The following is a 25,841-nucleotide window of genomic DNA, read 5'->3' as shown; positions in this document are numbered from 1 at the left end:
GCAGTAGACTATGATGGAAAGCCTTATGTATCCTGGATTTGCGCGTTCCTCCGAGAAATCATCGAGGGGCTTCGGGGACCAGGCTCAAGCTTCCAAAGGCCTTTCATAAATCATCCAAACTCAAAAAAAAAAAAATGTTCAGAAGAATATTTTCACTCTTTCAAGCCCTCTTTCTTTCTTTTCTTTGTGCCCGAGGAAAAGCAGTGTCTCAGTGCTGAAGTTGGAATACTTGTCCAAGGGTGCCGAGGGATATGAATATTAGCACAATCAGAACTCCGGGTGCCTCCTTGAGGATTCGGAGCCACGGGATTAAGTGTGCGGTATTCAGAGTGTGGTTTCAAACCTAGATATGTAGGCCATTGTACTGTCTGGACAGATGGGTGAGGTCTGTTGCTGCAGATGAAATATCAAGGATTTACTTACCTTTTATATCAAATTTACACACTGCCATAACATGAGACAGCATGTAGTCAGTATGTAAATGATTGTAAGATGTTAACACCTTAATACATGTGTAAGTTGAGTTAGGTTAAACATTGGCCAGTGTGCTCATGGCAAGTTATTATCGTCAATTATCATAAATTATTGGAGTTTGATCGAGCTCTGATAGTGGATGCCAGATGAATGGGACATTCCGTCTCCGAAGTCATGCGGGTATTTAACATTCCTTAATGTGATCCACAGGGTCACGTGTGTACCAGGAAAACGTCATCAAAGGCATGATGCCCACCGCCCACAAAAGACAATGATTGTGACGAGTTGGCAAGCAGAAAAATTTACTCCTTGGTTTCAGATTTGTCTTGCATTCAAACAGTAGTTACAGATCTACAGTATGTGTATCGCTTGCTTAAAAACAGTGTAAAAGACTACAGCAGCAGTAAAACCGCAGCATGCATGTTCCACTAAAATACATAAATAAAAGGAAGAAAACAATCAATATCGAGGGGATTTTATTTAAGCCCTATCTGGATGGGATTAGTTTCTCAGTGATAAAATTCTTGCATCTGGACTGCAACTGAAAAAACAGGACCAGTGAGTTTTTTGGCTTTCTTGGTCACATGACATCACGTTCAGTAGCTCCTCCATTTCCTCTCGCTGTTGTGTTTATGTGGATCTTTATGGAAACACACGGCTAAAGTGTAACTACGGTGCGTACAGTGGACGAATAGCTATTTTATTAAACGTGAGGTGACGAAACTCAGAGATTTGTGTCTGAACGGGACTAAAAACCCCAAAACCCTCTGAGAAACTAATCCCATCTGGATAGGGCTTTAGACATTACACTGATCATCCTTTACTTATCACACAATAAGTCAACAACATTTACCTACTAGTTTCTGCGAATGAATTTTGCCATGGTTCATTGGAGCTTAAGAAAGCCCCACTAACTTGAGAAATATGCATTTGGGATCTCCTAAATTGAATGTGGATGGAATATCTGTTTGCAGAGAGAATTTTAGCCAGACACCGCCAGTCACGATCATTCACCATTTTTGGCATGTAGGTCAAAGTGTGTAGGTCAAAGGTTTAAAAAAAAAAAAAAGATAAAGTGCCTTTTTTAAAATCTAAACTTTCCCACTTGTGCTTAATTCTCACTTACAGACATTCAAGCAGGCGTTTTCTGCATTAGTTCTGGTACCCCCAACCAATTAAAACAATTACTGTGTCCAATCCAGAATTGAAACAACATCAGATCTCGTAATCTTTCCGTCTTGTGTCCATCTCATCCACCTCAAAGTCCAGAGATCCTTTCTGGTGGTCTCGCTCACACTGACACAGCTGGCTGAGAGACGAGCAGCATGGCTGCAGCCAGGGCTTCCACACCAAGTGCCCAGGAGAGAGTTGGTCCACCACAGGCTGTATGCCCTGGGTATGGACCCTCGCCACCTCCACCATCACCTCCACAATGGAGGAGAAGTTAGGCTCAGTGGCCGGGGTCAGAGGGGAGTTTTCAGATGGGTCCCTGGAGAGATCGTAAAGAAGTGGAGGGTCATGGCGGGTGACGTAGGCTTCGGTGCAGAAGCAGGCGTGGGTGTGGAAGCAGGCAGTCCCGTTTTTGGGGTAGAAGTTTGGAGTGAAGAAGAAGGCCTTCCACACTGAGGTACCTGGTTAAAATAAGAAAAGAAGCAGGTGGTTGTAATATAGGCTCAACTACTACATGTGAACAAGTTCTACACCCCAAGAAAACGCTTTGAATCTACCAGCAGAAAGTTTAGTATAAAGGTTTTGTACTCAGATTCTTACTGTGCCCAAATAATTAAACTTTAGCTTCATCAGTCCAAAAAGAACCTTTATGTATCTTGGAGTTCACAACTTGCAAGACCTGTAAAGGTCTGTCAACTTATCTACCACCTTCTCATTTTTGCTCAGCGAAGCACATTTGCTCCCTGAATGCAAACACAGAGGACGAGGAGGAGCTTCCTCCCACAGGCCATTCGCACTCTCAACCAATACATTATCTAGGACTACCCTTTTACTGCAAGTTGTACCATGTATGACTGTCAAAGTCAAAGAGGTTTTTTGGGGGAAAATAGACAAACACATTCACAAAAAGACACCACTTTAGTTTCTCTGATTTTGCTATTTATAGGTATATGTTTGATTAAAATGAACATTTTTGTTTTATTCTATAAACTACAGACATTTTTTCCCAAATTCCTAATAAAAATATTGCCATTTAGAGCATTTCTTTGCAGAAAGTGAGAAATGGCAGAAATAACAAAAAAGATGCAGAGCTTTCAGACCTCAAATAATGCAGAGAAAACAAGTTCATATACATAAACATTTAAGAGTTCAGAAATCAATATTTGGTGGAATAACACTGTTTTTATGCATCTTGGCATGTTCTCCTCCACCAGTCTTACACACTGCTTTTGGATAACTTTATGCCACTCCTGGTGCAAAGAATCAAGCAGTTCAGTTTGGTTTAATGGTTGTGATCATCCATCTTCCTCTTGATTATATTCCAGAGGTTTTCAATTTGAAACTCATTATTTTTAGGTGGTCTCATTTTTTTCCAGAGCTGTACATGTTCCTGAAGGTCCTGGCCTTTTGTCTAGGTGTTCTCTGGCAACTTTAGTCTTGCCCCAATCTTTTCTGGATCCAAATATTATTTGACCTTTTTCTGATGGTAGATGCATGTACTGTGGTCAGCTCTGGTGAGAACAATCTATACATCCTGTGATGACATTTTAGGATTGTAGGAGATTTTTTACCCATCTTGCTTTGACAGACTGAACTTGCCATGTCTCTAAAAGCTTTAGTTATGAATTCGGATGGAACGAAACATTACCACTCAATATCGTGGAGGCAGACCTATGAATAGTTCATGACAAACATGACGAAGAAGAAACACTGCCAGGTTTACAGCTGTTTACATTGTTGCTTTTCACATCTTTTTGTAGAAGATTCCCACAAGATCACAACTTCTTCCACTGTTGCCATGTTTGTTGTTTTCAGAAATGTTTGACTCTTAAACATTTGATTTACATCCTAATAATTTGATGCTTATCCAGTACATTTCCTTGATAAGGCTTACTGTTTTTAGGGTGCCATCTCACAGCGTTTAAATGGGCGTTGCAGTAATGGAACAGAAACTCGTGCTCAGAACGCTCCACTCGACCCTGCAGCAAGGGCATGAGGTCTCGGCCGTCGATCTGCCTAAAACAAAGAAACAGCTTCAATATTTGGACTGGGTATACCCAGCAGTGCAGGTTCTATATATAATCTCTCTCTCTGTGAAAAGTCCACAGTATCTGACTCAACCCATGACCTCGTCCTCACTTACTGACTTTCAGTACTTTTAAAATGTGAGAACATGGTTATGAAGCCCACCAGATATAGACCAGCTGCTGCAATGCACCTACGGTCTCAACTTAAGAGCATACAGACAGATTAAATCCCGTAATTGTAATAGAAAATATTTAAAAATAAAAGCAGTAAATCTGCAAGTGTCAAAATATAATGAATATGCAAAATGCATTGCGAGTCTCGCTACTAAGCAACAGACAGCAGAACAAACGGACAGGACAGCGAGCCATCAGGGTTGCCAGAATGTTACAGTGGAATTTAAATAAAACCAAGTCACTGGGTAAAATGTGTTTCAAATATGCCAAAATACAGAGAAAACCATTTAAAGCGCTGGTATTTAGCATACTAACAGTATTACAAGGTTTATTCCAACATGATCTTAAAGTTGAGTTAAAGTCTGTAAATTTGGGGATTTTGGGTATTTAGGGCCCTCTCTGGTGAGAATGGGTAATTGCACCGAGCATGCCGAAGAATCATTTTAAACTGAGCGGGTGTGACGCGGCCTCCTTTCAGATCACTTATATTATTTATTAAATAAAACACCTTAAATATATTAAATATCAGTAATTACCAAAAGAAAAAATGATATTTAAAAATGTTTCTGCATGTTTCAATATTGCAATATCAATATCAATATTGCACTATTGTCTTCCGTCTTACGTATGTCTATTGTGTTATGTTGTTTTGTACATATAGTGTCTCCCACTCTTTTATATTATATATCTTATTTCTTTTTATTTCTATTTATATATCTTATTTCACCCCCACCACTACTGCACCTTGTTTTTGTCTCATGTATGTCTATTTTTGTCTCTGCTGTATTGTACATATAGTGTCTCCCATCCTTTCTTTTATTATATCTATTATCTGTACTTGCTGAAAAATCTGGGAAGGAGAGTAACGTAATTTAAATTCTCTGTATGTCCTGTAAAAATGCAGTATTGAAAATAAAACTACTTGACTTGACTTGTATTATTTAAGTGTTTGTGTATTGTATGATAAGACACAAGAACCAAAGAAAAGTAATTACAGTACCTAAAAATAAACTCGCAAGCAATGAAAAAAATATATACCCATTCATACTAACCAACACAAACACTGCTTATTTAAATGTCCATACTCAGGACTCGCTCTGTCTCTGCCAGGTTAGATATCTAGTCAAGTCAAGTAGTTTTTATTGTCAATACTGCATATGTACAGGACATACAAAGAATTGACATTACATTACTCGTTTTCCCAAAAAAAATACAGAAAATAAGATATATAATACAAAAGAATGGAACTGATGAGTTTATTTTCCAAAGTCTTAATATTTGGTATTTTTGTCCCCTCATCAAAGCACAGAGTTTCCTCCAAAAAATTTAAGACACATCTCGATATGTCAGAGAAGGCATTACTACCCCCAGTGGACAGCTCAGTGTGTTTGAAATGTTTGTGAGCGACGACATCTGGCTCAAATTCTCCATGTGAACAGACAGATCCAAATTATTTATAGCTTATGTAAAGCACTAGTTTAAATGCTGCTTTCCAGAATCAAATCTGAATCAAACACCACAGATAACACAATACACCACAGTGACCCACATTTATACACTGTCACTTTGATTGACAGCTCTGAGTTCTGAGCTGCCGGGTGGCGGAGGCTCACCTGTCACTGGGTATATTAGCTCCTGCTAGTTTCAGCACACTGGGGAAGAGGTCCATGTTACTGGTGGGCTCGTCAATGACTTTTCCTGCAGGTATCTGACCAGGCCAATGGAGAATGCCCGGGACCCGAATGCCTCCCTCCCAATTGGTCGATTTCCCAGCTACTCAGAAAAAAACAAACAAAAAAATAAATAAAAAATAAATAAATAAATAAACATATAGGGGGTTGGAATGGCAGAAACACAGTTAGCATTTGGAAGTAATTACAAGAAAAGGGCATCTTGAAGCGCTGATATTTATTAAATAATTCATTTCAAGAACTCTTGAAAACTCTTGGAGGACACTTGGCATTTCAAATGAAATATTAAATTATAAACGCGAGACACATTCCCTCCCCACACGCACACTTTTCGTCCTTTTTCCGAAAATAAGAATCTGTGAGGATAAAAATATCTCCACTTTCTACAAAGGCTTAAAAAGTTTGTAATCAGTGTCTTTAATGATTAAAAAAAAATAAATAAAGAAATGAAGATGCAGATTATTGTATACAATTAATGTACCATGCCAGTTGTTTGGCAGTTCATGGGTTTAAATAGTTAGCTGGAAAATTTGGATAGATTAAGAAATGTAAAAAGAAGAGAAATAAGAATAGCTAAAATAATTTTTAAAAATAATATTTTCACGTTTTTTGTTCATTTTTGGAAGAGAGGGTAAGTACACGTTTTGTACATGAATGGATATATGTGCATATTTTAAATGTTGATTTGTTAATTGTTTTCCAATATGTTAAATCTATAAATAAACCAAAATTGGTGTCTAAAATCTAGTCATTTAAATAAGTAATATATATATATATATATATATATATATATATATATATATATATATATATATATATATATATATACACACACACACACACATTACATAACATTCAGAGAATAGCTAAATAAACTTATTTACATATACTAACCCTTATAGATGCCATTGTGGCCCCTGTGCACCTCTCCATGTACAGAAATCTCCTCCAAGTGTGGACCCTGATCTGAGGTCAGGTAAACCATGGTGTTCTCCACCAGCTTAAGACGTTCCAAAGTCTTCATTATCTGACCTACAAACAGCAAAAACACACATAATTACAAACAAACCCTCTAATATACAAATGGAAGTGAGGGAGTGCAACAGATTATTACCAGCCTCAACTCAACTTCCTGTAATTTGTCCTAAAGTATGAACCTTATTGAAACTTACTTTATGATAGTGATTCAGTTCAAAATGTGAAACTCATTATATAGATGTATATGATCTATTTTAAGTGTTTATTTATTTATTTCATTGTTGATAATGATTAGGGCTTACAGCCAAAGAAAACCCAAAAATCAGTGTCTCAGAAAATTAGAATATTATATAAGACCAATTAGTTCTTTTGGCAGTGTGGACAGTGTGCCAAGTCCTGCTGGAAAATGAAATCCACATCACTGATCATCAGTAAATTTTACATTTCATTTGTGAATCAAGGGAGCAGAGTCTGGAGGAAGAGTGGAGAGACACACAGTCCAAACTGCTTGAGGTCTAGTGTGAAGTTTCCACCAATCAGTGATGTTTTGGAGAGACATGTCATCTGGTGTTGATCCACTGTGTTTTATTATCAAGTCTAAAGTCAGTGCAGTTTTGTTTTCCCACAAAATCTTACAGCACTTCATGCTTCCCTCTGCTGACTGCTAACATTTATGGAGATACTAATTGTTGCACCAACACAAAGTAGTAAAAAAATAATCAAATAAAAATTTGAAAAGTATGAGGTGCAAAAGTATTCAGCACTTAGTAGAGTCACCTTTCGTTGTAATTACAGCTGCAAGTCTTTTTTGGATATGTCTCTACCAGCTTTGCGCATCTAGAGATTTTTGTCCATTCTTCTTTGCAAAATAGCTCAAGCTCAGCCAGGTTGGATGTAGAGCATCTGTGAACAGCAATTTTCATGTCTTGCCACAGATTCTTAATGGGATTTAGATCAGAATTTTGCAACTTTACAAGAAGAATTTTCTGTGACATCTTCAGATTAAGGCCTAGACTCAAACAAAGCAACCTAAATTTCAGCTCAGTATTTGGATTAGCTAATCGCCAGTCCATGTATACTCTTATAATAAATTATAGAAACAATTAAAAAACAAAGAACCATATTTGCCAGTAAAGTGAGTCCATGTTCACAAAAGAGGAAGGCAGGTATTTAGTTTGCTGTTGATCTTGCTGTAGTCGTCAAAGTGGGAAGGGCATTCATTTTTAAGGTGGCCTTTCTAACTAAAAAGCATTGCAGGAAACCCTGGTGCAAAAAGTTGCAGGACCTTATTTTTAGTGTAAAGTTGGGCTGTAAAAGCACCTATAATGAAGACTAAAGATGACGTGGCGGAACCTATCCCTGAAAAGTCACTCAAGACAGTCTGGCACAACGTCACCCACAGTTTTATACCTATTGGCTGATTTCATCTGGGTCTAGCTATTTATTTTATTTAATTTTATTACTTTTTAAGTTGAGTGTATGACTGGAAGGCTTAGCCATCCTATCCAATAAATAAGTCTTTATGCTGCTGCTGTTACAGTGACCTCAGCCACAAATACTCATACACTCATCTGTTTAGACCGGCTTTTCTCACCATTAAACCAAAGAAGATCAGTCTGGTTCCTCCAGTTCTTCCCCCGAACAAAAAAAAGGGTCTAGACACTAAATAAATCCTTTCCTTCAAGTTTCAGTGTACAGACTCCACGAACAGTACCTACACTCCAGTCCACTTCCATGACGGCGTCTCCATACAGGCCATGCCGGCTTCTGCCGCGGAAGCGTGGCGAGGCGAAGAGGGCCGTGTGCACTTGGAGGAAGGAGAAGAAGAGCAAGAAGGGTCTGTCTGAGCTCCTGTGGATGAAAAATATTCAAAACTGTTTATCTGTTCGGGTCACATGGCTGAACATAACTTTAAATAAATGAATAAATAAATAGATAAATAAAAAAGTTCTCAAATTCTGATATAAGCACATCTATCTTATGCAGCCACTGTATCTAATGGCAAATATTTCTGTAAGCAAAGCAAACAGATAAGAGATAGTAAACAGCAAAATGACAGACAGTATATGTCCTAATCTGCCCTTTCAAATGTCAAAATAATCAAGATTAATAATTAAGATCAGGATCTCAATTCTAAATATATTGTGCAAACATCTAAACAGAACAGACATGACATTCACTTCAATGCCTGACACTGTAAACTAGAGATGTCCCAATAAAATATCCCCAAATCCAGATCTAAGCACTTGTGCTGTGTATTTGAGCTGAACAACAAAGTCCTGCTGGAAAATGAAAACCACATCTCCATAAAAGTTGTCAACAGTGCAGTAAAATCTCCTGGTAGACACTGCACTGACTTTCATTCACTATTTCATCATTATTTAATTGTTCCTAGTAATCTTTATCTTTTTTTCATATATCAAGTAAGTAATGTCCTCTATGTATCGAAGTCATCAAACCAAGCTGAACTGCTTGAATTTTTGCACCAGGAGTAAAGGCATAAAGGTATCCAAAAGCAGTGTGTAAGACTAGTGGAGGAGAACATGCCAAGATGCATGACCAGGGTTGCAGGTTTGCAGGGATGCATGACCTGCAAAACCAGGGTTATTGCACCAAATATTGATTTCTGAATTCTTAAAAAACTTTAGGAATATGAACTTGTTTTCTTTGCATTATTTGAGGTCTGAAAGCTCTGCATCTTTTTTGTTATTTCAGCCATTTCTCATTTTCTGCAAATAAATACTTTAAATGACAATATTTTTAATTGTAATTTGGGAGAAACTTTGTAAGGAACTGAAGTGGTCTCTTAATCTTTTCCAGAGCTGTATCTTTAGCATTCTCATACCTCTCCAGAAACTCCACTGCTTCATTAGTCATCCTTTGCGTTAGGTTCTCCGACACGTACGGCTGCTCCACCACCTCGTCTCCTCTCATCAGGAAGCAGTTTAAACTGGGGAATGTGAGGACAAACAAGCCGAACGCAGCCAACGGCACAATCAATAAAGCCACCAGGCCCAGGGCACGCCTCCAGGATATGGATATGGTTCCAGCAGCATGGAGGACGAAGAGGGTGGCCAGGGCAGCCCCCAGTGTGCCGTAGGGGAGGTGCGCACGGATGTTGTAGAGAACAGAGCCGTGTCCCGGCTGGCAGTCCCGCAGGTTGGTCATGGTGATCCCGTAGAAGTGGTCGAAGCCGTGGGCTTTCGGGTGGTGGCAGTGGTCGGTGCTGTGTTCACAGTTTAGGCCCAGGTGCCATTTTCCTGTGGTGAAAAAATAAGAGGGAACATTTAGGGTGTGTTCTCACACCAAGCACGGTTCGGTTGCATCATGCTAAAGCACTCCCTCCCCACTCCACCGCTGGCCTGCAATCACACTGTGTTTAAACAATCCGTGCCCGTGCACCCTGACGCTATTAATCACTGCTCAGTGAGCTTGCCGGTGTTGTGGCCAATTCAGCACCCCCGCCATGCAAAGCACCCTCTCTCGGGAGTGCATCTTCTTGATAAAAGCAGAGATAATTAACTTTAACTTACTTAGAAATGTTTGCCAAAAGTCACGGTTATTTCAGTCATGGTTACATGCACAGCATCATAGTGTGCGCTACTGAGAGAGGGTAATTTTCCTGCCGGGGTGCTGAATTTGGTACAACACCACCATGCTTGTTTACAGGAATGTCGCATCACCGATATTATCTTGTTCAGTGCTTGTGCACCAATAGCGCTCACACTGCATGCGTTCCATGTCCAGTCTCTTTAATGGGCCAGAGCACCAGGCACGGTTCAGAGCGATCACACTTGTCTGAAACCAATATTGGACCAGAATGATCCCATCTCTACTTTACTTTAGACATGAACGGATTTGTGGTGTCTTACACTCTAAAATAATGTCTCCAAAAGAGTTCTTTGAGCTTCTGGAGCTCAAACTCTTCTCTAGCGAAGTTTGACGTTTACTTTTTTATATATAAATATATATAACTCTGCTACTTAAGCGGCTTAATGTCCAGATCTACGTTCATTTTTTTTTCTCTCAAGACTGGGCCTCATTTAGCAATATCTTCATAAGAAAAAAAAAGTCTCAACAAAAAAAAGTTTACGTCAAATTCTTGATGAGTTTTTAATGACATGAGGCAGGTCAGTATAAATGAAATGTGAAAAGGAAGTTACCAATTAGCGCAGTTGAATAGCCTTGTTCTTTCAGGATTCTGGCAAATGTGAGCTCCTGTTGACGAAGGCCACCAGAAGCTGCAGAGATGATGTATACTCCAAGACGACCGTGACCTGCCATTCCTGCACACACACACACACACACACACACACACACACACACACACACACACACACAGACACACATATAGTTACTACAATTAGTCTTTTTGTCCATTCCCACAGATGGTACATCTTAAACAACATAAATTACTGTATTTTTCAGACTTTAATGCGCACTTAAAATCCTTTAATGTTTTTTTGTAATCGACAGTACAACTTATAATTCAGTGCTCCTAATGTATGAATTTTACCAGTCAGGTATTAAGAAGCATTAAAAATTATATGGGTGAGTTTTTAGTGAAGTTTCTCCAGCACTAAGGCTGGGTGCAGCAGCATTAGCAGTGCTAGCAATTTTATCATTCAGAGGTGAGTATATTCGACTGTAGTCTGTGAGAAATCTGTGTAGATTAACATCCAGCGCTTGTTAGATTTTGAAAGAATATGCTTTTTTAATTTAAGAATTACAGTTTGGAAGGGAACCATAGTGACACCCTTGTTCACTTCAATGTAGGCATCCTTACTAGTGTCACTTAATGTGCCTTATTTATGAAAATAGGACAGGAAATAGACGTTCACTGATGCACCTAATAATACAGTGCGCCCTATAGTCCTAAAAATACGGTAATAGTATGAATTCAGTGTATTGCTCTGAGCTCCAGGTTCCTGACCTGACCGTATGGGGTATCTCCCTGTGAGGAAAGCTGCCCTGCTGGGTGTGCAGAGCGGGGAGGCGGCGAGGTGCTGGGTCAGCTTCACCCCATCCTGTGCCAGCTTGTCGATGTGGGGCGTCCTGCGGTGTAAATTGCAAAATCCAGTGTTTACAAGAGCTCCCAGCAGAGCTGCTGTCACACAGTGTAAGTCAATTTTTATCTTTTACTCTGAAAAGATTGATGACTATATAAACCTGTATACAACTAATATTTACAGTACACTGTACAATTTGGTTGGTATTGGCAAGAACCTGCTGACACGTGTTCATTTGTATTACAAACTCAGAATATTGGGAAATATTTATTGGGATACACACACATGTGTATATATGTATATATATATATATATATATATATATATATATATATATATATATATATATATATATATATATATATATGTGTGTGTGTGTGTGTGTGTGTGTGTGTGTATCCCAATATATATATATATATATAAACAAGGCAATAAATCGTATAGTTTTCCCTGAAGTATAACAATATTATATAAATCAAGAAATATTGCAATTTTGCAACTGCTTATTTAAAAAATCTTACAAAAAAAAGAAATTTGCTTTCCCCATTAGCAGATTTTATCTATTTGATCTTAAGTGAACTATGACTGGCAGAAACTCATATGGATCAACACCCCAAAAACAAAAGTACTGAATTGCTATGTTCATATCATACAACCAATCAAAGCTTTAGCTGCTTGTCTCACTGTTATACCTGTTTGCACTGTGCTGAGAATTCATTTAGACTAAAGTACTAGATACTTGCTGTTTCATTATTATTCATCTTCATATTAAGGCTATTCCCTTTCCCCCTGCTTCTCAGGCAGCAGGAGCCCGTCACTCACACAGACACAGAGATAGCGCTGTGTATCTACTTCTTGTGTCAAGAATCAAAACATTGAAACATGCGTGTGATTTAATTGCCTTAGGTGACTTTGCACGTCCTGCGATGTGACTACTGCGCATGGCCAAATCGCCAAGACGATGCGCAAATGATATATCGTGCAGCCCTACTCCATATGTAATAACCTCTCAACCACACACACCACACACTTCATCCTCCAAGTCTCCTGCCTATGGTTAGAGTTTCTGATCATATTTCGCTCCGGTTTCTGAACCTGGCGCTCGTCCTCCGAGGCCGCTCTTTAGGTTCCAGACAGAGATGGCGCTTTGTGCAGCAGAGCTGCCGCACCGTATGAAAAAGACTCCGTCGCTAAAGGTCTGAAATGAAAGCCGACAGCGAGCAAAGCCACGCAGCCTACTTCAGAGTGGTGTTTCCATAGCATCCAAGGTCTCCTATTCCCAAATCATCCACCATCATCAGCACGAAATTAGGCTTCGCAACACCCTCAGCCGAAGGCGTGGGGAGCAGCAAGCCGAGGGAGAGCAGGATCCACGGAGATTTCATTCTGCGTGAGTTAGAAAAGAAAAAAAAGACAACCATCATCAAAGCCCCTTTCATTCTTTGTCAACATTCTACTTTGCTATACATTTATCAGAGTGCCGCTGGGAACTAAAGGAACAAGGGCAATTTATGTCACCATCTCTGATAATGGGAAGACCTTGCTCCCAAATGATTTACCGACTGGCTGAGATCAATGTTTGTATTGATTCAAGCAATAGTCTTGAGAATTACTCATATAAATAATAAATATTTCTTTTTACTTTACATAATGGAAAAAAACACCTCAGACTTCAGAGCATTTCACAAAAAAAAAGACTAAAGAGAGCAAATTCTACACTGTCACATAGTGCTGTGCGATATGACGATAAATATCGTGGGAACCCTATAGTTTCTACAGTAATTTCATCAATTATTCATGCAAATATATAAAGTAGGCTACGATGAAATGTATTGGCGTGGTCACTTTGCATAAATTTGGTTTATATAAGTGATAATAAAGTAATCTTCACAAAAGAACTTCATAATGTGGTTTTGCGACATGATGCTGCTTTACGTTATATTAAACTCATGAGAGCTGAACAATGGAGACGCATTGTTCTTTTGAAAAAATGAGCTACTGCATCTACCTCATGCACTAAAAGGTAGTAATTCTCCGTTGGGTTCAATGTCACTTTAAAATAAAGTTGGAAAAAAGTAAGCAATGATACTACTTTGTCATATTTTTCAAAGAATAACTGAGAACATACTTGTGGTAGATCCATATACTATGTGGTAGATCATGATATATATCGTTATCGTGATATAAAAATTATATATCGTGATATATGATTTTTCTCATATCGCCCAGCACTACTGTCACGCCACATATACTAGTTCTTGTCCCATGATTAATACAGTATCAATAAACTATCAATCCCAAAGTAAAGGGATCAATAAAGTATCACTACTAGGGTGATGTCGATCAGCACAAGGCATCTGTGAGCTGATGTATTGGAACCGAGTCGCTGTGCTTTTCTCTGAGCGGTGATGGCTAATATAACATGTGTCAGAGGAGGCATATGCTAGTCTTTACTTGTGATAGGGGATAAATGTGTGGGCCTAACTAAATTAGGAGAGAAAATTAGAAATACAAGCATTTAAAATCATTTTTTTCTCCATAATCCCACTGTAAATGAAAAATCAGCATATTTCATTTTGAGGCAACAAAACAGGATGGCAAAAAGCTTGTAAAAGCTCTGAATTGCTAAAGTTCACACAGTGCTGGAGTTCACAACCAGGCGTGATTCAGGCGTAACTGATAAGAGCGCACCCGTATTCACAAACGCTTCACACAAGCCGACTGTAGAGACTGTTGACTTACAGGCTAAACGTGTTCAGATACTTCGGCGAGTTCAGGTAAAATCCGACATCAGGAAACGCGCATCAGCGCCCCGTGCTTTGTCGTTTTCATCAGCCAGTGACATCAAGCGTAACTCAGTTGTTGCCGTGTGAATGCTGAACATGAATAACTTATTTAGGTGCTGTCGCATGCGCTCCGAATGTGAATAACTCTTACATAGACGCTGCTGCACGCGCACTGAATATCAATGCTTCTGACTGATGTGACATCCTTGTGGTTTCGGCTGCGGTTTTAATATCAAATGCATCAAAGGAAGCTCATGCTAAGTATGAGGTCACGAGAACTTCAGTTCGAAAAATGTGAAGGCCTCCGTTAAGCCCGTTCTTGGAGCTAAAAAGCTAAAAAGATATTGACATGAATTCCAAATAATAATGAGTGTAATCTTTTATCAGCTGTTGATAAAACATTGCTGCTTTAATGAGAAAATTTCTCTGCGTCTTTATTTTTCCAACTGTCTCGCTCAAGCTGAACAGAACATAATAAGAAGGGTGGAATGATCCTGAAATATCGACCTATGAAATGAACAGATTTATAAAAAGAAAAACAACAAAAAAAGAAGGCAAAAATGTCCATAGTTATGCCAGCTTGTGAAAGCTGTTGGATCTTTAACTAATCTAGTGTGTTGACCAGTGAATGATGGTGCCAGGGAGGTTCTATGCAAATTGGAGCCATCACCTTTTTTATGTTTACAGTTAAAACTAAAGCACACAAAAAGTGAATTTTGAATATTATGTCCCCTTTCATGCTTAGATGATCATGAAGTGCGTGTGTTTGCGTGTGAATTTTTAACAAGCTAACAAACCGGAGTGACGTTAGCTCAGCTCTGTGACGTCAACTAACCAAAGCTTTCACAATTATTCACTCACAAAAAAATTATTCACAAAAAGAGAGGAATGAAATAATGAAATCGCTTCCACAGCTCAAGAAAATAAAAAAAAAATTCCTCCTCTCCCTCAGACGAGCCCAGAATTGGTCCTGTATACAGAATTATTTATTCATTTATTAAGTGATAAAACCCACTAACACACTGAATATGAGTTGAAAAAAAAAACTTCAAGAGCAGTAACTATAACCTTTTAAATATAATAATACTGTAGTTTGAAGGATAATTTTAATGCAAACTGAACTGAATGAATTTGTTGACTGGATAACCAAGGGCATTGTGATAAATGGATAAACAGTTACTTAAATGCTTGATTGCCTCTAATGGCTTAAAAAATAACATATTGTAGTTTGATATTAAACTTGTGTCTAACCTGTGCAATAGAACATTTGAGAAATATCTCTTTGAATACTTTTACATTTATAGTGTTTATGGAAGTGTTTAGAATATTTAGTTTTGTATTAGAAGCTGTGTTAAAGTTTTTGGCGAAACTTTTTAAGGTCTGTTGTTTACATTCTTTAGCTGTTTTTTTGCAAATTAAGTCTGATTTCTTCATATATTTTCTAATTTTGTGGGACAAAGTAATCCCAATATTAGTCAAAGCCTTAATGTTTGATATTTTATACTCCTAACAGTACAGTAAGTAATAAACCGTTATTAAAGGCCGGTCATGCAAAAAAAATAAAAATAAATAATAAATAAATAAAAATAAAGAGACTCTGAAAAAAAAAACTGAGAGAAAAATAAAAAAAATATATTCTTTTCTTTTCTTTTACCAAAATAAAAACACTATAAAACCCTACAATCAAGAGAAAGATGAATCATCACAAGTCATCAAACCAAGCTGAACTGCTTGAATCTTTGCACCAGGAGTAAAGGCATAAAGTTATCCAAAAGCAGTGTGTAAGACTGGTGGAGGAGAACATGATGCCAAGATGCATGAAAACTGTGATTAAAAACCAGGGTTATTCCATCAAATATTGATTTCGGAACTTTTAAAACTTTATGAATATGAACTTGTTTTCTTTGCATTATATGAAGTCTGAAAGCTCTTCATCTTTTTTGTTATGTTAGCCATTTATCATTTTCTGCAAATAAATTATTTAAATGGCGATATTTTTACTTGAAATGTTGTCTGTAGTTTATAGAATAAAACAACAATGTTCATTTTACTTAGACATATACATATAAATAGCAAACTTATGTAATTTATCATTTTTTATGTAATAGATAGAGTTCGGAATATCTATAACATTAGTCAACTTAGTTGCCTCCCTAAAATTAGTTTTTGCAGGGTGAAATGTCTTCTATCACTCTTTAACTAGAAGTAGAACTACACAGGAAATAAAAGGTGTACATATTCAAGCAAACACCGGCAGAAAACTCCAGTTTTAACTAAGTTTATATGGGGTTAGAGTTGTGAGTCAGTGGGTTTAAACGACACTTTACTGTAATTCCTCGTGAATTTACGCTCTATATGCCTCATTCACGCTTCATTAGAGCTGTAATGTGGTCTTTAACCCTCATATTACAGTGTAGAAAACGCTAATACAGGGGTTACAGGCAGTTTTAAGCATTTTAAGGCAGTGTAAACGGTGTAAACGGTCGCTTACCTGCAGGTCAAACTTCTGCTCCTTATCATCAGCTCATTTAACAGCCCAGCGCGCGCTCAAAACAAGGAAGACTGCTGCCACGTGACCCGCGCTCCTCACTCTGATTGGACAAGCGATCCAGCGAAACCGTCCAATACATTTTACAGGGTGTGTTTATTGATCTCAAAAAAATAAAAGACCGCATAAAAATGATGAGTTTTCTTTGATTTTACCAAACTGAAAACCTCTGGAATATAATCAAGAGAAAGATGGATGATCACAAGCCATCAAACCAAACTGAACTACTTGATTTTTTGCACCAGGAGTAAAGGCATAAAGTTATCCAAAAGCAGTGTGTAAGACTGGTGGAGGAGAGCATGCCAAGATACATTAAATTGTGATTAAAAACCAGGGTTATTCCACCAAATATGGATTTCTGAACTCTTGAAACTTTATGAATATGAACCTGTTTTCTTTGCATTATTTGAGGTCTGAAAGCTTTTTTTTTTTTGTTATTTCAGCGATGTTTCAATTTCTGCAAATAAATGCTCTAAATGATAATATTTTTATTTGAAATTTGGGAGAAATGTTGTTTATAGAATAAAACAGCAATGTTCCTTTTTTTTCAAAGATGTACATACAGCAGCACTCAAAGTTTAAAAGTTTGGAAACTCTTTTAATTCCATGTGTTTTTTTATGATTTTCTACATTGTAAATTTAATATTGAAGTCTATATTAAAACTCTACAGGAACACATGGAATTATTTTGTAAAAAAAAAAAAAAAAGTGTTAAACAAACCAGAATATGTAAATACTTTAGATTCTTCTGAGTAACACATTTAGCTTTGAGAACAGATCTGCATCTTCATGAGGTAGAGTCACTTGGAATAGTTGTCTTAGCATCTTGAAGGAGTTCTTGAAGGTGCTGACAAAAAGCTCCAGCTGCTTGAGGTCTAGCGTGAAGTTTCCACAATCAGTGATGATTTGGAGAGACGTCATCTGCTGGTGTTGATCCACTGTGTTATATCAAGTCATATGCTATATCACTTCATGCTATATGGGAATGCGGATTTCATTTTCCAGCAGGACTTGGCACACTGCCAAAAGTACCACTTGGTCTCATATAATATTTTTCTTTTTGGAGACACTGATTTTTGGGTTTTCATTGGCTGTAAGCCATAATCATCAACAATAAAATAAATATGGGGGCTTCGTCTGGAGTCTCCCCCGTCCTCATCTGGGGTGTGCACATGGTTACCATCGGGATGTGTGGCCGCGGGTCTTCTGGGCTCCTAATGGGCTGTGGATGGTCTGGGTCCACTGGGTTCTTCCCTATCTGCCTCTGGATCGCAGGGGCATGGTGGCGGTTTCTTGCCTCCATTGTGGTAGGCATTTCATGACATAATCCGTAACACATGACATATTTTTGCAAAAAACAATAGAATAGAAGTAACTGTGCGTGTGTGTGTATGTATTAATATGTATGTATATTTATGTATGTGTGTATATGTATAAGCATATGTATAGTTAGATATGTGAGTATGTGTATATATGTATGTTTGTTTATTTTATGTTTATTTTATTTTATTATTATTATTTTTTGTTTGTTTGTTTGTTTTTTGTTTAGTTTTTTTTTTTTCTCTCTTTTCTTTTTCTTCTTCTTGTACCCCCCTCCTGTACCTCACACTCCGATCCTTCCAACCCTGAACTCCCACAACTATATCCACACAAAATATATATATATATATATATATATATATATATATATATATATATATATATATATATATATATAAAATAATAATAAAATAATAATAATAATAATAATAATAATAATAATAATAATAATAATAATAATAAATAAAATAAATAAATAAAAACAAAGTATTAATTGTCCTCCGAAGAGGGGGGGGTGGTGGTTGGGCCAAAAAAAAAAAAAAAAAAAAAAAAAAACAATAAAATAAATAAACACTGATTGATAGATCAATCTGTGTGCAATACATCTATATACTATATGAGTTTTACATTTTGAACTAAAATACTAAAATAAAGTAACTTTTCAAGGATATTTTAATATTTTGAGATGCACTAGTGTATAAAGGAATTCAAATGCTGCCAGGCTATGTCTGTTAACAGACACAGTATAGTGTAATTACACTTACCAAGCTGCTTAATGTGTTTTTATATCTTCACTAGCCTGCTCCTTATATAAAAACAGCACACTGGAAGGGAATGGTTTAAACTGTGCGAGCTCTGTGAGTCTTTCTCGCCTGTTTTGCTCTGCTTTTGCCCGTCAGAGACACTTGGTTATTGCTTATTTTCTCTCTGCTCTGCAGTGTATTGGATGACTTGGCTCTACTGTGGGAATTCTTGCACATCTGTTACAGGAGCTATTAGGCTGTGGATCAGCCTCAACGTGGACAAACAGCGCCACCTGTTGCTTTAAATAAATACAACTAATGTATTTTCCTTACAGAATTTCTGGTGTTTTCGCTGATTTCTTAGAAAGACTAAAACATAATGCAGTTTTTATGTCAGAAGTGAGTACACACTATGGTTAAATAATTTTGTATTATAATATAAAGTTTATTTTATTTTTTCCTACATTGTAAATGAAATAATTAATGAAGTCATCCAGACAATGAAGGAACACACAAGAAATCATGTAGTAACTTAAAAGTGGTTAACAAACCAAAATACCAAAAAAAGTAAAAAAAAAAAAAAAAAAGCATCCGGGACGCTGTTAATTTGCTGTTCCTGAAGTAGTTCCTGCTAACTCTTGCTCTTCATTTCCTGGGGTGGTCCTGATGAGAGCCAGTTTCATCATCATAGCATTTTTTATGGTCTTTGCGACTGAACTTAAGAATACTTTTTAAAGTTCTCAAAATGTTTTGGTTTAATTTTGTCTTAAAGGCGTTTTTTTTCTTGACTTAGTTGAGTAGTTCTTGACATAATACGCACGAGAACATTACTCAAACAGGGTTATTCACTGTATTCCAACTCTACCTCTTCACAACTTTACAACTCATGCTCTCAAACACATTAAGAGGAAACTAATTCAGGTAATTAACTCTTGATGAGTTCAGCACAGCTGTTAACTGAAAGCTAAACATTCCAGGTGACTCTTTGCCATAAAGTTGACTGAGAAAATCCAGCCAAGATGTGCAAAACTGTCTCAGTCTAAGCAAGTGCTGCCTACTTTGAAGAATCTAAAATATCAATCATATTCTGGTTTGTTTAACACTTTTTCATTCACTAAATAATGTTGTATGTTTTTCTTCATAGTTTAAATGACTTTAGTATTAATCTACAATGCAGAACATTTTAAACTAATAAAAACATTAAATTTAAGGTGTGTCCAAACTTTTGACTGGTACTGTATATACAGCCCTGGAAAAAAAAATAAGAGAGAGAGTTTCTGAAGCAGTTTCTCTGATTTTTACGGTGGCCGAGAAAGCCCAGCGCAGTGCAAATTGAAAAGCGCTGCAAAAGCACAAAACACATCCATCAAAATTACAACACAGGCGCAGCAAATAGAAAAACGCGCTGCAAAAAGAAAAACGCGCTGCAAATAGAACCACAACACAACGGAAGTGAGTCACAACACAACGGAATTTTCCCGGGGGACCTTAAAAGATGCTGTACCAGCTGTATACAAAGGGCAATAAGTGGCAAACAAGCTTCTGAAAAGTAAGGTATGTTTATTACCTGTGATTACCACGGTTGTGTGCATATTATTAAAAGTTCTGCTTCACAAAACGCCTTGTTTGCCACTTATTGTCCTTTGTACACATAGTGAAGTCCGAGACGTTACTGAAGACGCAGCTTAGCTGGTACAGTATCTTTTAAGGTCCCCCGGGAAAATTCCGTTGTGTTGTGACTCACTTCCGTTGTGTTGTGGTTCTATTTGCAGCGCGTTTTTCTATTTGCAGCGCGTTTTTTTTAGTTGCTGCGCCTGTGTTGTAATTTTGATGGATGTGTTTTGTGCTTTTGCAGCGCTTTTCAATTTGCACTGTTGGGCTTTCTCGGCCACCGTAGGGATTTTGCTATTTACATGTATATGTTTGTGTAAAATAAACATTGTTGTTTTATTCTATAAACTACAGACATTTCTCCCAAATTGCAAATAAAAATATTGTCATTTAGAGCATTTATTTGCAGAAAATGAGAAATGGCTGGAATAACAAAAAAAGATGCAGAGCTTTCAGATCTCAAATAATGCAAAGAAAACAAGTTCATATTCATAAAGTTTTAAGAGTTCAGAAATCAATATTTGGTGGAATAATCCTGGTTTTTAATCACGGTTTTCATGCTTCTTGGCATGTTCTCCTCCACCAGTCTTACACACTGCTTTTGCGTAACTTTATGCCTTTACTCCTGGTGCAGACATTTAAGCAGTTCAGTTTGGTTTGATGGCTTGTGATCATCCATCTTCCTCTTGATTATATTCCAGAGATTTTCAATTTAGTAAAATCAAAGAAACTCATCGGTTTTAAGTGGTTTCTTATATTTTTTTTCCAGAGCTGTATGTACATGTTTCCTACTAATCCACAAATGTATGTACAATCCATATATGGCATATTATATATGTATCCTTTATGTGATACTTACATACAGTACATGTACACAACACATACGTATACTGTATATGTGCTGTATTTACATTTACAACACATTGTAAAAGCCCAGTCATTTATATATATATTGTATGGATTGTACATACATTTGTGGATTAGTAGGAAACATGTACATACAGCTCTGGAAAAAAAATATAAGAAACCACTTAAAACCGATGAGTTTCTTTGATTTTACTAAATTGAAAATCTCTGGAATATAATCAAGAGGAAGACATGACATGCAGTACATGATATATATATATATAGTCAAGTCAAGTCAAGTCAAGTCATTATCAACCGCTTCATCCATTAAGGGTCGCGGGGGGGTGCTGGAGCCCAACCCAGCCGGCATCGGGCGGAAGGCAGGATACACCCTGGACAGGCCGCCAATCCATCGCAGGGCAGACAGACACAGACAGACACACAGACACATTCACTCACACACTCACACCTAAGGGGCAATTTCAACCAAGTTCCAATTAGCCTGAACGTGCCGTCTTTGGACTGTGGGAGGAAACCGGAGAACCCGGAGGAAACCCACGCAGACACGGGGAGAACGTGCAAACTCCACACAGAAAGACCCGGGACGCCCCAGCCGGGAATCGAACCCAGGCCGTCTTATATATATATATATATATATATATATATATATATATATATATATATATATATATATATATATATATATATATATATATATATATATCATGTACTGCATGTCATGTGTATGATCAGGCATTGCATTAACTAACAGGGTAAATCTGTGAGGGCAGTTTCAGTTTCAGGTCAATTAAAGAGCTTCTGCAGGGTTTTCTCTGCCAAATCCGCTCTAGTTTGTTCACAAATTACAAATCAGTCGCCAGCAGCAGCAGCAGCAGCACCAGCAGCAGCAGCAGCAGCAGCAGCTACCAGGCCGGCTATCAAACCCAACGACCTTGTTTGTATGCAAATGTAGCCACAGTCATAAGCAGCCGCCAGCTTATGTTACCCCTTTAATGACCTCGATTCCTTCATTAATTACATGCTTATGAAACTCCCACTGGTCAGTCGGTCGGCCGGTCAGTCAGTACACGTCCAGAGCTGCCAAACACCTTGCTTTCCATCCAGGCCTCCGTTCAGGCCTTGCCACACAGTTACAGTACGGAGCGGCTAGCCTGCGGCGAGCAAACACGCTAATGAAGCATAATGGAGGTATTAAACTGCAGGGTACTGCTGGAGAAGAGTGTGTTTATGGATTTGGCCTTATGCGAGTGTGCGTATGTGTGTGTGAAGGGTTTGGCAGAGTGTCACTGACATAAGGACACGTCAATGTGCCATTGATCACCATCCGGGTAATAACGCAGAGCGCAGCGTCGAGGGGAAGGAGGGAAAAATGATAATATGAGGCGGAGGGAAAACAGATTGACCTTTAAACTGATCGATGGTGAGGGGGATTTGCCATGTTTCATTAAACTGCATGTAATCCAGGAACCTGGATTCATTAAAAAGCCCATCAGCGTCGGCATGGAGCAAAAAGGGCATGTCATTAGAGAAACATCTCTGTGTTCATTATATCTTTCTCTCTCTTTTTTTTTTTTTTTGGATTTCCTCTCACGTCATGTGAGGAGAAGATACGTCCTGCATGTGAATCACGTCCCCCGCCGTGTAGTCCAACACTGTAGAGGTCACTTCTAGCTCTTTACTTCTCTACTTCACTCTGTACTCAATACAGAATATACACACTGAATCATCCTGCTCTGGTCCATGCAGGATTAGTCCACACCAGCAGGTGGCAGTGTGAGCTTTCTGATTACATTTATACACAAGCCAACTCTCTGAGAGGAAGAAACTGGTTTATTGCCTGTCGGACTGGTTTATTGCCTGTTTACATTACCAGTAGGACAAAAAAAAAGAAATACAGTTTTTTTTTTGAGAAATACATACATGAATAAACAATTCTAAACAAATTATCAACCATAAACATGTTATGTTTTTTCTTAAGCACTGAATGCAAACTGTAAGACAAAGAGAAAGAGAAGATAGAAGAAAGATAAAAATAACATATTAACTGTAAAACTGTAAAAAATAACTGTAAAAGACTTACATGTATTGGTTGGAGAGTAAGGTGTGTTCCGGTAAATTTCTGGTGTATTGTTTCTTGGCAAGGGAAAATGCTGGTCCACCACTGACTAAATCGAATCTAGACAGATAGACACACAAGGACATGCAGCAGTGCACAAACCCTACTTTTACATCAATAATAAATATAATAATAAAAAAAATATGACATTAACAGCGTGAAAAATCTGGTATGGACACGTTCAGGTAACTGTGGCGTTAAAACAGCAATCCGTCAGAATGCACCTGGCTCTGAAAAAAAAAAAGAAAGAAACCACTTAAAAATGAGTTTCTTTGATTTTGACAAACTAAAAAGCTCTGGAATATAATCAAGAGGAAGATGGACGCGCACAAGTAATCAAACCAAGCTGAACTGCTTGAATTTTTGCACCAGGAGAGCAGGCATATAGTTATCCAAAAGCAGTGTAAGACTGGTGGAGGAGAACATGCCAAGATGCATGAAAACTGTAATTAAAAACCAGGGTTGATCCACCAAATACTGATTTCTGAACTCTTAAAACGTTATAAATATGAACTTGTTTTCTTTGTTTGCATTATTTAAGGTCTGAAAACTTTTTTTGTTATTTCAGTCATCTCTCGTTTTCTGCAAATAAATGCTCTAAATGACAATATTTTTATTTGGAATTTGTGAGAAATGTTGTCTGTAGTTTACAGAATAAAACAACAATGTTCATTTTACTCAAACATAAACCTATAAATAGCAAAATCAGAGAAACTGATTCAGAAAAGGATCTTCTTTTAACGACAACTTTTTACACTTTAATGTGAACATCTTCCATCTAACAAGGAAGTCATCCAGATATTTGGTTTCTGTAGCTCCAGTTCTGTCTGTTTAATACTTATGCAACATTGAAATTACATGAAACTCCCTAAATATCTCTAGAACCCACATTTTAATTCAGAACCCACATTCTTAAAAGCTAATTCCCTAGTTGCTAAATTTCCCATCACCACCCAAGCTTTGGTGAACCCTTTTCTTATAACCTGCTGCATCCAACACACTGCACATTTCAGTAATATGAATATACTGCATTTCATCATTTCCGTCCATGTGACGACGCCCCCAGCTCCCTCCGGCAACTCCTTTTCTCTCCTCAGCCTGTTCCTTCGGGGTCGCGCCACCATCTTTCAGCAGAGGGGCTCCTCTATCAGCCGCAGCCTCGGGCTCCAATCACAGCCGCTAACAGGCAGCCCCCTCCAGCCCTGGCTCGCCGCGTTCCAGCGCAGGCGGCCCACCCAGGTGGAGGAGGCCGCTGGGTATCAGGTTAGGGTCCTGCAGCCATCTCTCGCGCTCCGTGGCAGATGTTATCGGTGAAGGGCACTGACGGACGGCGCACCTGGGAGGGAGGCAGGCCGTGGAATGAGAGAGGGATGGATGAAATATCGGCTGGAAAGTGTTTATTAGGGACATATAGGTTTATAAAGAGTACAAAACAATGATGATATAATAATACAATAAATTAGGCGCATGGATTGTCAGTTATGGACCAAAATATACCTTTTTCTAAACAATTATGTTGTTTGATGGTCATTATCAGAATACTGTGCTTTTGTTGGCCATTAAAAGGTAAATAAATCACTACTGATTTGTACCTTTTTCCTCTTTTTAAATATTTCCTGGCAAACAGTTGCCCATTCTGTCATGGCATGCTGCATGTCAAGGTGGCCAAGGTGGACAATTTAGCAAAAATTGGAATTTGTTGAAAGTATGGTTGACCTACGCCTGCAGACATGAATTGAATTGTCCATAGTGACCTTGTTCTGTTTCCGAGTTTCAGTAATGCAGTTTTCTGCATTGTAGATTAGTACTAAAGCCATCCAAACTATGTAGAAAAACATATGGAGTTATTTAGTAACAAACCAGAATATGTTTTATATTTGCAGTTGCACCTGACTCGTGTAATAGCTTGTAAAAACCTCTGGAATATTATCAAGATGGATGATCACAAGTAATCAAACCAAGCTGAACTGCTTGATTTTTTTTGCACCAGGAGTAAAGGCATAAAGCCATCCAAAAGCAGTATGTAAGACTGGTGGAGGAGAACATGCCATGCTGCATGAAAACTGTAATTAAAAACCAGGGTTATTCCACCAAATATTGATTTCTGAACTCTTAAAACTTTATTTGAGGACTGAAAGCTCTGCATCTTTTTTGTTATTTCTTTCTGTTACTCCATTTCTTATTTTCTGCAAAGAAATACTCTAAATGACAATATTTTGTATTTGGAATTTGGGAGAAATGCTGTTCGTCATTTATAGAATAAAACTGTAAAAAATTTAATTTTACTCAAACATAAACCTATAAATAGCAAGATCTGAGAATAACTG

At 37.8% G+C, this 25,841-nt stretch overlaps 1 protein-coding gene across 1 annotated transcript; it reads right to left on the bottom strand.

Moving 5' to 3' along the window:
- Positions 1 to 1,057: 1,057 nt before the first annotated feature.
- sts (steroid sulfatase (microsomal), isozyme S) lies at positions 1,058 to 16,855 on the bottom strand. Its single transcript, XM_022674680.2, has 10 exons — positions 16,801 to 16,855; positions 12,763 to 12,909; positions 11,448 to 11,569; positions 10,678 to 10,800; positions 9,360 to 9,774; positions 8,229 to 8,365; positions 6,431 to 6,568; positions 5,459 to 5,618; positions 3,539 to 3,660; positions 1,058 to 2,105 (listed from the first exon to the last, which is right to left on the bottom strand). Exons 1-10 carry the CDS (start codon positions 16,827 to 16,829, stop codon positions 1,690 to 1,692), a joined length of 1,809 nt encoding a protein of 602 aa, XP_022530401.2. The 5' UTR covers positions 16,830 to 16,855; the 3' UTR covers positions 1,058 to 1,689.
- Between the last annotated feature and the right edge of the window lie 8,986 nt (positions 16,856 to 25,841).

The sequence above is a fragment of the Astyanax mexicanus genome, chromosome 21 (genome assembly GCF_023375975.1).
Source record: "Astyanax mexicanus isolate ESR-SI-001 chromosome 21, AstMex3_surface, whole genome shotgun sequence".
Classification (NCBI taxonomy): domain Eukaryota; kingdom Metazoa; phylum Chordata; class Actinopteri; order Characiformes; family Acestrorhamphidae; genus Astyanax; species Astyanax mexicanus.
The sequence above is the reverse complement of the archived record's forward strand: the minus strand, read 5'-3'. Positions and strand labels throughout refer to the sequence as shown.